At 37.4% G+C, this 13,398-nt stretch overlaps 1 protein-coding gene across 2 annotated transcripts in view; it reads right to left on the bottom strand.

Moving 5' to 3' along the window:
- Positions 1 to 13,398, bottom strand: part of LOC122441760 (charged multivesicular body protein 3) — an 85,176-nt gene that overhangs the window by 12,548 nt on the left and 59,230 nt on the right. For both annotated transcript variants that reach the window (XM_043468755.1, XM_043468754.1), the window contains one exon: positions 6,120 to 6,299. In XM_043468755.1, the coding sequence (XP_043324690.1) occupies positions 6,120 to 6,299 (180 nt within the window). The remainder of the gene's footprint in view (positions 1 to 6,119; positions 6,300 to 13,398) is intronic.

Here is a 13,398-nt window from a genome sequence, read left to right on the forward strand (position 1 = left end):
AAAGTCGTTGTTGTGTCTGACTCTTTGTGACCCACCATGAGCTATGTCCATGGAATTCTCCAGGCCAGAATACTGCAGTGGATAGCCTTTCCCTTCTCCAGGGGGTCTTCTGAACCCAGGGAAGTCCCCAAAACCTCCTTCCTTTTTAAGGCTGAATAGTAGTCCACTGAACTATATATACTGTTTTGTTTATCCATTCATCCTTCAGTGGACAACTGAAATGTCTTTACCTTTTACCTGTTATGAATAATGCTGCTATAAACATGGACGTAAAAATATCTGTTTGGAGTCTCTGCTTTCAATTCTTACTTATCCAGAAGTGGAATTTCTGGACCGTATGATAATTTTGTTTCCCGCCCCACCTTCTTAGCTTCTCTTAACTTTCTCTCCCAACCAAAACATACTTATCATCTGTCTTGTTCTGCAAGAAGCTGCTGTCAGAAAGTAACACTTGGAAAACATCTAATCATGACAATGTATTAATAGCTGACAGGGCTTAATACACCACCCCTCCCAGGGTCATCTGCATTTGAAAAGAGAAACCTTAAGGAGAAGAAATGACTTCATCAAATGGTGGCTTTTCAAACAGTAACAGGCTCAGGGTGGGATGGGGACATGGGAACTTATGTCACAGTATTTCTAGTTTTCTCTTTTCTCACTCCCAAAATGTAGACGTCCCCCTCCCTCTCTGTTCTGGGTTCTAGTATCAGTTACCTTCTCTGTTGTATTTAATTTGCCAACAGACAACATCCAACTATAAACCCCCTCAACAACCCTCCCTGGGGACTCCTCCGGCCAGGCACCGTGCTGAGGGGCTGGGGGAGCAGGGCGACCTGCAGGAGCCAGTCTGGACAGCCCCAAGGAGAGTCTTCTGTGTCTCTTAGGCCTGCTTCTCCCCCCTTCCAGGCTTCCAGAGTCTTTTAATGCCCTGTGGTCTTTCTGGGTTCAGGGTTTGAAGCACCTTAGGCTTATTTCTACCTTCACCACGTTCACTTACTTGGCATCCAGAGCAGTTCTCCAATGTCCTCTCTCCCCCTCATCCCACCAGACTAACCCAGCTGGGCGCTGACCATCCCCTCAGGTCCCCCTGCCCCCTGCCTGTCTGCACCTGCAGCCGAGCCCACAGTACTCCATGAGGCTCTCTCCTGTCTAGGAGATGAAGTCACCACCCTCAGCAGAGCTCTCCAAACTCTGACTGCAGATTACCTTTCCAGCCTCACCTCCCACTACCCTGTCAAGCACTCGTGTCACACTGAATCAAGGGCTGTTTGCTAAGCACAGTCTGAACTACTTCACCTGCGCCTCCGGGCCCCCACTGCTCTACCGGGACGCCTCTCTGGTTCTCCCTCAGAGCTCTGCTTCTGCACCCCCCACTGCAGCTGATCTGCAAGGCCTCCACATTTGAATCTGAAAAGCCCTGCTCTCCTTACAGCTGTCCCAACTGTCTTCTTCACCATCCTGCTCATCTTTTCCAGCCATCCTTCCCCCTTGCTCCCAGGTACCCCAACCTCCCAGAACTACTTCCTTCAGGGTTCAAATACATAGTTCTTTTGGCCCTAGGGTCTTCACACAAGTGACTGACGCTCTGGTTGGAATAAGCACCCCCCCCCCCTTAATTACTCAGCCTTCAGATATCATCAGAGACTGAGACCCTTGAGTGCATTTCCCTTTTATAGTCTCCTAGTGCTCATTACAGTGTACATTTATAAATACCCATTTACTTATTTATTATTTTATTAGGTATGCTTCTTTTTATTAAATTTATTTATTTTTGCTTTTTACTCCAAAACTAGAGGCCAGTGACTGTGTCTGTACAGTTCACTATGTCTGGTGCCCTGAAATATATCTGGCATATAATAGTGGCTAAAAGAAATGGATTTATTAATTATCATTTTTCTCTTTGTAGCTTAAGCTACCTGCCTGAGAAGACTGCAGAAGCTTCTTATGAAACTCATACTTAATCCAACCTCTCCATTCTCTTCCCTCCCTCTCTCGTAAAAAGAGGAGAGAGATAAGGAAGAAAAGGGTGGTGGGGAGAAGGCACTCTGAGAAACAATGCAAGGAACATTAAAAAAAATTCTAAAAGCTATTAAGGAGGTAGGGAATGAACTAGGAGTTAGGATTAGTAGATGCAAACTATGACATACAGAATGGATGGAAAACAAGGTCCTACTACCATATAGCACAGGGAGCAATATTCATTCAATGTCCTGGGTAAACCATAATAAAAAAGAATGTATATTAAAAAAGACTATCAATAATAAATAACAAATTATATTCATGAAATAAGAATAAAATGATATTTTAAAAATAAAGATCAGAGAACTCTTTTCCAAAAATTAAAATTAAGACAGCTAAAATAAAGAATTCATGAAAAGAAACAAAAAATAGAGACAATTTAGAACGTGTCAGAAGGCAGAACACAAAGACAAAATTGATGATGGTAACAAAAATTATATTTAGAACCCACACGTATAGCAGTTACCAAGGGCCAGGCACTGAATTAAGCCTCACAACTACCCTATGAGAAAGGTACTATTATTATTTCCAAAGTAATAATAATATTATTTCCAAATAATAATAATATTTCCAAAGAAAACAGGAAAGATTAAAAAAAAAATTATAAAGGATCAGCCCAGGAAATCTAGCATTTGACTAAAATCTTTTCCTATCAGAAACAAACAGAAAATACAGTGGAAATGAAATGATCACATTAACATGCCCGAGAATTGAAAGACCAAGGAACAGACCCACGTGAAAACATCTGCAGAAGAAACTACATGAAGTCTTGGGTTCTCAGGGGAAAACATAGGGAGAAGTCAGGGATATAGATGAAGTGAGGCTAGCCAAGATGCTTGGATGGGCATATTAATTTTGACATACCCATTAAGAATGAGTGGAGATGCCAGCTATACCCTGCAAGTCAGGCCTGAAGATAAAAATCTGGAAATCAATGGCATTTAAAGGCATGAGGTTAGATGAGCTCACCTACAGGGAGAAAGGAAAGATGGAAAAGAGGAGAGGAGCTAGAAAAGAATATTTTAATGTAAGTATCAAATAGCAGATATTTTACTTTGCAGGTGTGGTAAAGCCACAAAGACTATATTTTTGAAACAACAAAATATGTTGTTATGGGTATATATTTAAAGAATAACAGGCTCTTGACTATGCTGTTTGTGTGTTATGTTCACTATTGGAAGTACATGCTACAGGAGAAGAGATTTTTTTCACATAGATAAGTGAATATTTGTGAGCTATAATTCCTTGAAAAGATATTTTGGGATCAGTACATAGGAAGAAAAGGTAAAGAGAAGAGTGTGATCAAGCCCACTAGTTCTCAGAGAGATGTTATAACATTTCTCAAAAATTAAAAAGTCTGACAACGGCTGATGAAAATGTTCAGAAAAAAGAACCCTCATCCGCTGCTGGTGGGAATACAAATTAGCCTCTTTGGAGAGCAATTTTGCCATTCTAGTAAAATTTAAACCCAGCTATTTTTAATGCAGCAATTCTACTTCTGAGGATATAACTGTCCTAAAGAAACACGTGCAAAAGTGAAAAGACATTCATAGTAGCACTGTTAGTAAAAATTGAAAGCTTAAGTGTTCATCAATAGGGAAAAGAAAAATAAAATGTGATACATTCACAGAATACAATACCACCTAGGAGTTAAAAATATATATTTATCATCTCAAAACATATTTATCATTAAGTTGGTATGGTAAATACCATGCCAAAATATATTCTTATATGGGTATATTTCAACCTCACAATGATAAATGGGAAACAATGCAGAACGAGACACAAAGTATAATACCATTTATACACATTTTAATAGTCATGATAATGGTTACTTCTGGGGAGGCTGAAAGAGAAGGGAATGGGATTGGAAAGATATATCAGACAAGCTTCAAGTTTAATAATACTGCTTTCTAAAATAAAAACTGAGGCAAATATAATAAAATGTCAAATTTTATTGATTTTGGGTGGTAGATACATGTGAAAGTCGATCGGTCTATCCGACCTTTGTGACCCCATGGATATACAGTCCATGGAATTCTCCAGGCCAGAATACTGGAGTGGGTAGCTGTTCCCTTCTCCAGGGGATCTTCCCAACCCAGGGATCAAACCCAGGTCTCCTGCATTGCAAGCGGATTCTTTACCAGCTGAGCCACCACAGAAGCCCAAGAATACTGGAGTGGGTAGCCTATCCCTTCTCCAGGGGATCTTCCTGACCCAGGAATCAAAGCAGGGTCTCCTGCATTGCAAGTGGATTCTTTACCAGCTGAGCTACAAGGGAAGCTCTTGTTAGGTACATAAGCTATCCAATATACTATCTTCGCAACTGGGGAGAAGAGTCTGTGTACATAGTGCCTGATTCATAGGAAGAGAAAACGCAAAATAAGCTAAATGTTTTCTGATGTTGATCCAGTAAAGGAAACGCTGAAAAAATTTAGAATAATTTTATCATGGTCAACTGAACACGTACCTTTTCAGCTGGCTGCAGAAAAAAACAGAAGTAAATACGAAGCTTTCACTGATGGCTGTAAAGGGTTAAGTGTATTTAGTTTTCAAAGTAACAGTAAGATTACACTATTTCTCTCTGGTACTGAATACTTGGCTTGTCCAAAAGGCGTATATGTAGGTTATTTATCCAATATTTAAACAGCCTAAACACATCACTTTAGGACTGAAGTAAGTTTTTAAAAGTTAAGAAGATACAGTATAAATAGTTTGTCTTATTTTTTTTAACTCTTTCTCAATTCATAGATTATTTTCTTCAGTATCTGGAGAAAGAAACTGATATATTCACTATTGCTGCTGCTGCTGCTGCGTCACTTCAGTCGTGTCCGACTCTGTGTGACCCCACAGACGACAGCCCACCAGGCTCCCCTGTCCCTGGGATTCTCCAGGCAAGAACACTGGAGTGGGTTGCCATTTCCTTCTCCAATGCATGAAAGTGAAAAGGGAAAGTGAAGCACAGTAAAAATAAAAACCCACATCCAAATGTTAAAATTGAACATAAAGAAATACTTTCAGAGCCAAATACAACCAAATAATGAATCAGGCATTCATCTGGCACCAGCCTCTAAACTGAAACATTCAAGTCTTCTAATTCTTGAATGTGATGTACTCATCAGAATAGTAACTGACAGAGTTGAAGATGCTGTTTGTTTTTTTCTGGCCACGCCATATGGCTTGTGGGATCTTAGTTCTCTGACCAAGGCTTGAACTTGGGCCCTGGTAGTGAAAGCATGAGGTCCTAATCATTGGACCACCAGGGAATTCCCTGAAGATATTCTTTAGTGGAAAAATTTCCCTGTAATTTCAGAGTCTGTACTCTGTCGAATTATCTGACAGTCATCTGCTGCTATTCTCAAAGAACTCTAGTTCTGGGTTTAGGATTTCTTCATTTAGCCAAAATTAAGTAAGAAAAGAAACCAACTAGATGTAAAATGTAACCTGTGCCTCAAGCTGTCAGTGACCTGGAGAAAGATGCCTGTGAAAGATGGCAAACCATATTATACTGGATCCTGAAAGCTAAGTAGATTAGTAGGTTTCTTCTTAAATATTATAATGATTAAAAAAAAAATTAAGTCCACATATACACTGAATACCTAATACATGGCTGGCAGGTTGCTAAGATGTAAGAAAGCCTCAGGCTGAGAGCCAGAGATGAGGCAGAGAAGGAGCGGAGTAACAGCCAAAGCCAAGCTTAGACTATTTAAAATCCTACTTGAGGCAGCTCTGGGTCCAGGACAGAGGAAGCTCTTTCTTCGTCCTCCCTCTAAGGCCTGGGCCCACTTCTTATTGCTAGGACTCAACCTTCAGATCACTTTTCAACACTGTTCACATGAGGAAATGTCTAAATTCTAAACAAAGTAGGTTGAGGTGTAGATGTTCCCATTACTTCAACAATACTGGCAAAAGAAAATCAATAACAGTAAAATAAAAATTAAAGTAATAAGTATTATTTTGCTTTTGTGTAACTCCCCAACTAAGACAATATAGAGAATAAATGCCAGAGCTCAGACGGTTCTTCCTATTCAAGGAAACTAGTGTTATGATAATGGCAAGAGCCTCAGTTAATGAGGTGGTTGTAAGAACCGCTATCTTACCCAGCTGGTTCTTCATCCCCATGAGCACTGAGTTCATGTGTGCTTTGGATGCGTAGAGCTTGCTCACAGCCTTCCTTGACCTGATCATCTCCTTGGCCAGAACCACACAGACATCCTTCTGACCCTTCTTGGCAGCATCTTTCACAGATCGTTTCACTTTTTCTTCTTCTCTTTGGATATCTAAATTTAGGACAGAACACAAAACACCAAAACATTAAGGGTAAACCAGGAGATGGCATCACTGACTCAATGGACATGAGTTTGAGCAAACTCGGGGAGATACTGAAGGACAGGGAAGCCAGCATTCCATGGGGTCGCAAGGAGTTGGACATGATTTAGCGACTGAAGAACAAAAAGGAGATTTACTAGCACTGAAATCTGTTCTCATTGTGATCTAAATGTGTCTATTAAGTAAGAAACAGGAGGATATAAACCAAATAAAAATAATAAATCATTTCTAATATTATTTCCAATATCACATTAAAGTATTATAAGTGTAAACAGAAAAAAAATAAATCCTATTACACCAGACAAAATTTCAAAACTGCTCTTGCAAGCCCATTCTAACATCTGTTGGTACTGGTATTAAGGAACCTGCAACTTAAGGAAAGCCTGAACATGCTAAAAGTATTACAACACAGCGTGATGACTTACTGACATACATCATGAAATGATGATCATGGTAAGTTTAGTTAACATCCATCATCTCATACAAATATAAAACACAGAAAAACATTTCTTCCTTGTGATGAGAACTCAGGATTTACTCTCTTAACAGCTTTCATATATAATATACAGCAGTATTAATTATATTTATCCTGTCATACATGACATCCCTAGTGCTTATTTATCTTATACTGGAAGTCAGTACCTTTTGACTACCTTCATCCAATTCTCACTCCCTGCAAACTCGACCTCTGGTGACCACAAATCTTATCTCTTTTTCTATGAATTTGCTTGTTTGTGGTTTTTTGAACTATAAGTGACCTACAGCACTATGATAGGTCCTGGTGCACAGTGTACATTACAAAATGATCACCACAATAAGTCTAGTTACCATTCATCATCCTATAAAGATATATTATCATTACTGATTATATTTCCCACTCTGTACGTTTCATCCCTGTGATTCACTTATTTTGTAACTGGAAGTCTGTACCTCTTGATCTCCCTTATCTATTTCATTCATTCCCCTGCACCCCTCCCCTCTGACCACCCATTTGTCTCTGCTTCAGTAACTGTTTCTGTTTTGCTATGTTTGTTCATTTGTTTTGTTTTTTAGATTCCACATATATGTGAAATCATATGGTATTTTCTTTCTCTGTCTTATTTCACTTAGCATAATTCCCTTGAGGTCCATCATGCTGTCACAAACAACAAGATTTCATTCCTTTTTATGGCTGAGTAATATTCTAGCATATATATGTATACACACACAACATCTTTAGCTATTTATCTATCATGGGTACCGAGGTTGCTTCCTTATCTTGGCTACTGTGAGTAATGCTGCAGTAAACATTGGGATGAATATATCATTCCAAATTAGTGTCTTTGTTTCCTTTGGGAAAATACCCAGACACATAACTGCTGGATTATATGGTAGTTCTAGCTTTTTGAAGAACCTCCATGCTGTTTTCCATAGCTGTTGCACCAATTTACATTTCTATCAATATTGCACAAGGGTTCCCCATTCTCCCCATCCTAATCCAACAATTTATTTGTTGTCTTTTTAATAATAGCCATTTTTCACAGGTGTGAGATAGTGTCTCACTCTGGTTTTGATTTGCATTTTCCTGATGATTAGTGATGCTGAGCATCTTTTCATTTATTTGTTGGCCATCTGTATGTCTTCTTTGGAAAAATGCCTATTCAGGTTCTCTGCCCATTTTTAAAAACAGTTTTATTGCCTATTTGAGGTCTTTTATGTTTCCATATAAATTTGAGATTATTTGTTCAGTGAAAAATGCCACTGGAATTCTAATAGGTACTGAAATGAATCTATAGATGACTTTGAGTAGTATGGTTATCTTAACAATTCTTCAAACTCATTCACATGGTATATTTGTTTGTGTCACTTTCAGTTTATTTCATCAACATCTTACAGTTTTCTGAATACAAGTTTTTTACCTCCTTTGTTTGATTTACTCCTAGGCACTTTATTCTTTTTGATGCAATTGTAAATGGAATTGTTTTCCTAACTTCTCTTTCTGATCTCTATATTAATTTTGTATCCTACAACTTTACTGAATCCATTTATTATTTCTAATAGTTATTTGGTAGTATCTTTAGGGTTTTCTATACATAGTATCATGTCATCTTCAAAGAGTAACAGTTCTTCTTCTTCCTTGCCAGTTTGGATCATTTTATATCTTTTTCTTGTCTGATTGTGTGGCTAGGACTTCCAAGGCTATGTTACATAAAGAGTGCAAAAGTGGGCCACCCTGTCTTATTCCTGATCTCAGAGGAAATGCTTTCTTTCAGCTTTTCACTCTTGAATATGACATTGGCTGTAGGTTTGTCATAGATAGCCTTTATTATGTTGAGTGATGTACCTTCTCTAATCCCTTTGTTGAGTTTTATATCATAAATGGATGTTGAATTATGTCAAAAGTTTTTTCTCTACTTATTAAGATGACTGTATGATTTTTATTCTTCAGTTTATTAACATGGTATATCACAATATATATTTGCATAAACTGAACCATCCTTGGGATAAAATGCCACTTGATCATGGAGTATAATCCTTTTCAATGTACTGCTGAATTTGGCTGCTAATCTTTTGTTGGGGATTTTTGCATCTATGTTCATCAGTGATACTGGCCTGTATTTTTCTATTTTGTGTGCGATATCTTTGTCTGGTTTTGACATCAGGGTGATGCTGGCCTCAAAGAATGAGTTTGGAAGTTTTCTTTCCTATTCAAATTTTTGAAGTAGTTTGAAAAGGACAGATCCAAACTCTTCTTTAAGTATTTGGTAGAATTCACCCATGAAACCATTTGGTCCTCAACTTTTGTTTCTTGAGAGTTGTTTTCTTGCTGATGTAATTTCATTATTGGTTAATAGGTCTATTCATTTTCTATTTCTTCTTGAGTCAATCTTGGAAGACTCCATTTCTAAGAATTCACCCATTTCTTCTAGTAATCTGTCCATAAGTAATCTTCTATAATTCTTTGTATTTCTCTAGTGTCAATTTTAAGTTCTACTTTTTCCTTTCTGATTTTATCTCCCAGGCCCTCTCTTTTTCTTGATGAGTCTAGCTATAAATTTTTAAATTTTGTTTATCTTCTCAAAGAACCACCTTTTACTTTCACTGATCCTTTCTACTGTTCTTTAAAATTTTCTATTTCATCTATTTTTGCTCTGATCTTTTTTATTCATTCCTCCTACTAACTTTGGGTTTGCATGTTGTTTATCCTAGTTCCTTTAGGTGTAAGGTTAGGTTGTTTGAAATTTTTTTCTTGTTTCCTGTGGAAGGCTTATATTGCTATAAACTTCCCTCATAACTGCTTTTGCTGTATGCCACAGATTTTGGATTGCTGTGTTTCCATTTTCACTTGACTCCACAAAATTATTATTATTATTATTATTTTTTGCTGCACTGCATGGCTTGTGGGATCTTACTTCCTCAACCAGGAATCAAACTTGGGCCCTAGGCGGGAAGAGAACAGAGTCTTAACCACTGGACTGCCAGGGAATTCCTTGACTCTAAGTATATTTTGGTTTCTTCTTTTTAAGTCTTCAGCAACCCACTGGTTTTTGAGTAGCATACTGTTTAGTCTCTATGAGTTTGTGTTTGCAGTTTTTTCCCCCTTGTAGTTGATTTCTCATAGTACTGCAGTCTCATAGCACTGTAGTCAGAAAAGATGGCTGATACTCTTTTGATCTTGTTTTGTGGCCTACCGTGTGATTTATCCTGGAGGATGTTCCATGTGTACCTGAAAAGAATAGGTATTCTGCTGCTTTTGGATGGAATGTTCTGTATATATCCAATAGGGTTTGAAGTAAAGAAGTGTGAATTTCCAATTTTGTTCTTTTTCAATATTTTTTTTGCTCTCTGGAATCTCTTGAGATTCCATATGAAGTTTAGGATAGATCTTTTTCCATTTCTTCAAAAAACATTACTGGGATTTTGATAAGGATTGCAATGACTCTACAGATCACACTGGGTGCTATGACATCTTAACAATATTAATGATTCTAATCCATGAATATAGGATGTCCTTCCATGTATTTATGCCTTTAATTTCTTTCAGCAATATCTTATAGCTTTCATCATAAGCCTTTCACCTGCTGCTGCTGCTGCTAAGTCACTTCAATCGTGTCTGACTCTGTGTGACCCCAGAGATGTCAGCCCACCAGACTCCCCCATCCCTGGGATTCTTCAGGCAAGAACACTGGAGTGGGTTGCCATTTCCTGCTCCAATGCGTGAAAGTGAAAAGCGAAAGTGAAGTCGCTCAGTTGTGTCCGACTCTTAGCAACTCCATGGACCGCAGCCTACCAGGTTCCTCCATCCATGGGATTCTCCAGGCAAAAGTACTGGAGTGGGGTGCCATCTGGGTTAAGGTAATTCCTAAGTATTCTATTTTTGGTAGTATTATAAATGGCACTGTTTTCTTAACCTCCTTTTCCAGCTGTTAGCATATAGAATAACGCAACTGATTTTTCTGTGTTTTGTATCTTGCTACTTTGCTAAATTAATTTGCTAGTTCTAATAGTTGGGTTGTGAAATCTTTAGGGTTTTATACATGTAAGATCACATTATCTGCAAACAGATAATTTAACTTCTTCATCCACAATTTGAAAATCTATCCTGGAGAATGTAACTTGTACACTTAAGAATGTGTATTCTGTTGTTGCATTGAGTATTCTATGTATGTCTGTTGGATCTAGTTGATTGATGTGTTGTTCAAGTCATCTTTGATCCTTACTGATTTGTCTGGTTGTTATATCCACTTTTGGGCATGAGTTATATTAAAGTCTTCAACTACTGTTGTAGAATTTACTTTCCTTCATATATTTTAACCATGTGTCATTTGGTGCATAGATGTATGTAACTGTTACATCTTATTGTATTAAAATATAATGTCCTTCTTTGACTCTTGTAATCTTTTTTGATTTAAAGTTTATCTTATATTAGTACAGCAACCTCCATCCTTTAAGTTACTATTCCCGTGGCATATCTTTTTCCTTCCTTTTTTTTACTTTCAAAACCTATTTGTATCTTTGGATCTAAAGTGAGTCTCTTATATACAGTATATACTAGGGTCATTTTCCCCCATTCTGCCAAGGTCTATTTTTGATTGGAGAATTTAATTCATTTACATTTAAAGTAATTACTACGGGAAGGAAATCTTTAAAAAGAAGAGACATATGTACACATTAACTTTGCTGTGCAGCAGAAACTAACCCAACACTGTAAAGCAACTACACACCAACAAAAATTAATCTTAAAAAAGCACTTACTGATGAGCAGGGGCTTAATTCTTCCATTTTGCCTTTTTTGTCTGTAGGTCTTACAGTTTTTTACCCTTCATTTCCTACATTATCTTCTTCTGTGCTTATGTGTCTTTTCTTATGGTCAAACTTTTCAAGTCCCTTTTCATTTGCTTTTGGGTATAATTTATAGCTACTTTCTCTGTGATTATCACAGTGAACGCACTTAATATACTAATGTTATAATGCTAATTTGAATTTATACGAGCTTAACTTTAATGTTATACAAAAACTTCACTCCTTTACAGTTTTGTCTGCACCCCCATTCAGTTACTAATGTCACAAAAGTACATCTTTCCGCACTATATGTTAAAAAATAAAGTCTAATATATTTTTAAATGCATAAGTCTCCTAAATCATGTGAAAACAAAAAATTAGTTACAAACCAAAGTTACAAAAATATTAGCTTTTATAATTGCCCATGTATTTGTCTTTAATGGAGATACTTATTTTTTTCATTATAGCTTCCAGTTACATTGTAACTATCTCTAGTAACAGGTTGTTACTATCTATCAACCTGAAGGACATGCTTTAGCATTTCTTGCCAGGCAGGTCTAGTGATAACAAACCCAATCAGCTTTCATTTAAGTAGGACTGTCACTCCTTTGTTTTGCTGGATATAGGATTCTTGATATACAGGTATCTTCTTCCAGCACTTAAATATATAAACTCACTTCCTTCTGGTGTTCCTCTAAAATTAAGTACAGAATTAATTACCATTTAACCAATCCTTTCCTCTCCTAAACCCTCCTCACCACCCAGCAACCATAAGTCTGTTCTCTATCTCTGTGAGTCTGTTTCTGTTTTGTAGATATGTTCATTTGTATCATAGTTTACTTTCCACATATAACTAATATCATACATACATAAACTGATGAATGCAAACCATTTAAAAATATACAGTTCATTGATATTAAGTACACTTACACTGTTGTACAGCCATCACCACTATCTCCTGAACTTTCCCTTCATCTCATGTTGAAACTCTGTTCCTGTTAACAGTGACTCTCCATTTTTCCTTCTTCACATTCCCTGGTAATCACCATTCTGCTTTCTGTCTCTATAATCAGACTCAGTGTAACTATTTGTCCTGTTGCGTCTGGCTTCTTTTACTTCATAATGTTTCCATGACTCATTTATGTGACAGCATGTATCAGAATTTCCTTCTTTTTAAAGACTGAATAAATATACCATTATATGTATATATTTCATTTTGTTTATGTATTCATCTATCAGTAGAAATTTGGGTTATTTATACCTTCTGCTATTGAGAATTATGCTGTTATAAACATGAGTGTACAATTTATTTAATCTGACTTCCATAAAACCATTTCTTTATAAGGAGGAAGAAGTTTATTTAGGTTTTTTTTTAAAATCACTTAAAACAACAAAAATGTATTCTTTAATTCTGGAGATCAGAAGTCTAAAATCAAAGTGTTGTTGGACTTCCCTGATGGTCCAGTGAATAAAAATACACTGGTGCAGGGGACATGAGTTTGATCCCTGGTCCAGGAAGATTTCACATGCCACAGAGCAACTAAAGCCTGCTCACAACAACTACTGAGCTCCTGCCCTAGGGCCCATGAGCCACAAGTACTGAGTCAATGAGCCACAAATAATGAAGCCTGCATGATCTAGAGCCCACACTCCGCAACTACTGAGCCCGCATGCTACAATTACTGAAGTCCATGCGCCCAGAGCCTGTGCTGCACAAGAGAAACCACTGCAGAGATGCCTGCTCGCCACAACTAGAGAAAGCCCACGCACAGCAACAAAGACCCAGAG

This window comes from Cervus canadensis, chromosome 5 (assembly GCF_019320065.1).
Source record: "Cervus canadensis isolate Bull #8, Minnesota chromosome 5, ASM1932006v1, whole genome shotgun sequence".
NCBI classification, from domain to species: Eukaryota; Metazoa; Chordata; class Mammalia; order Artiodactyla; family Cervidae; genus Cervus; species Cervus canadensis.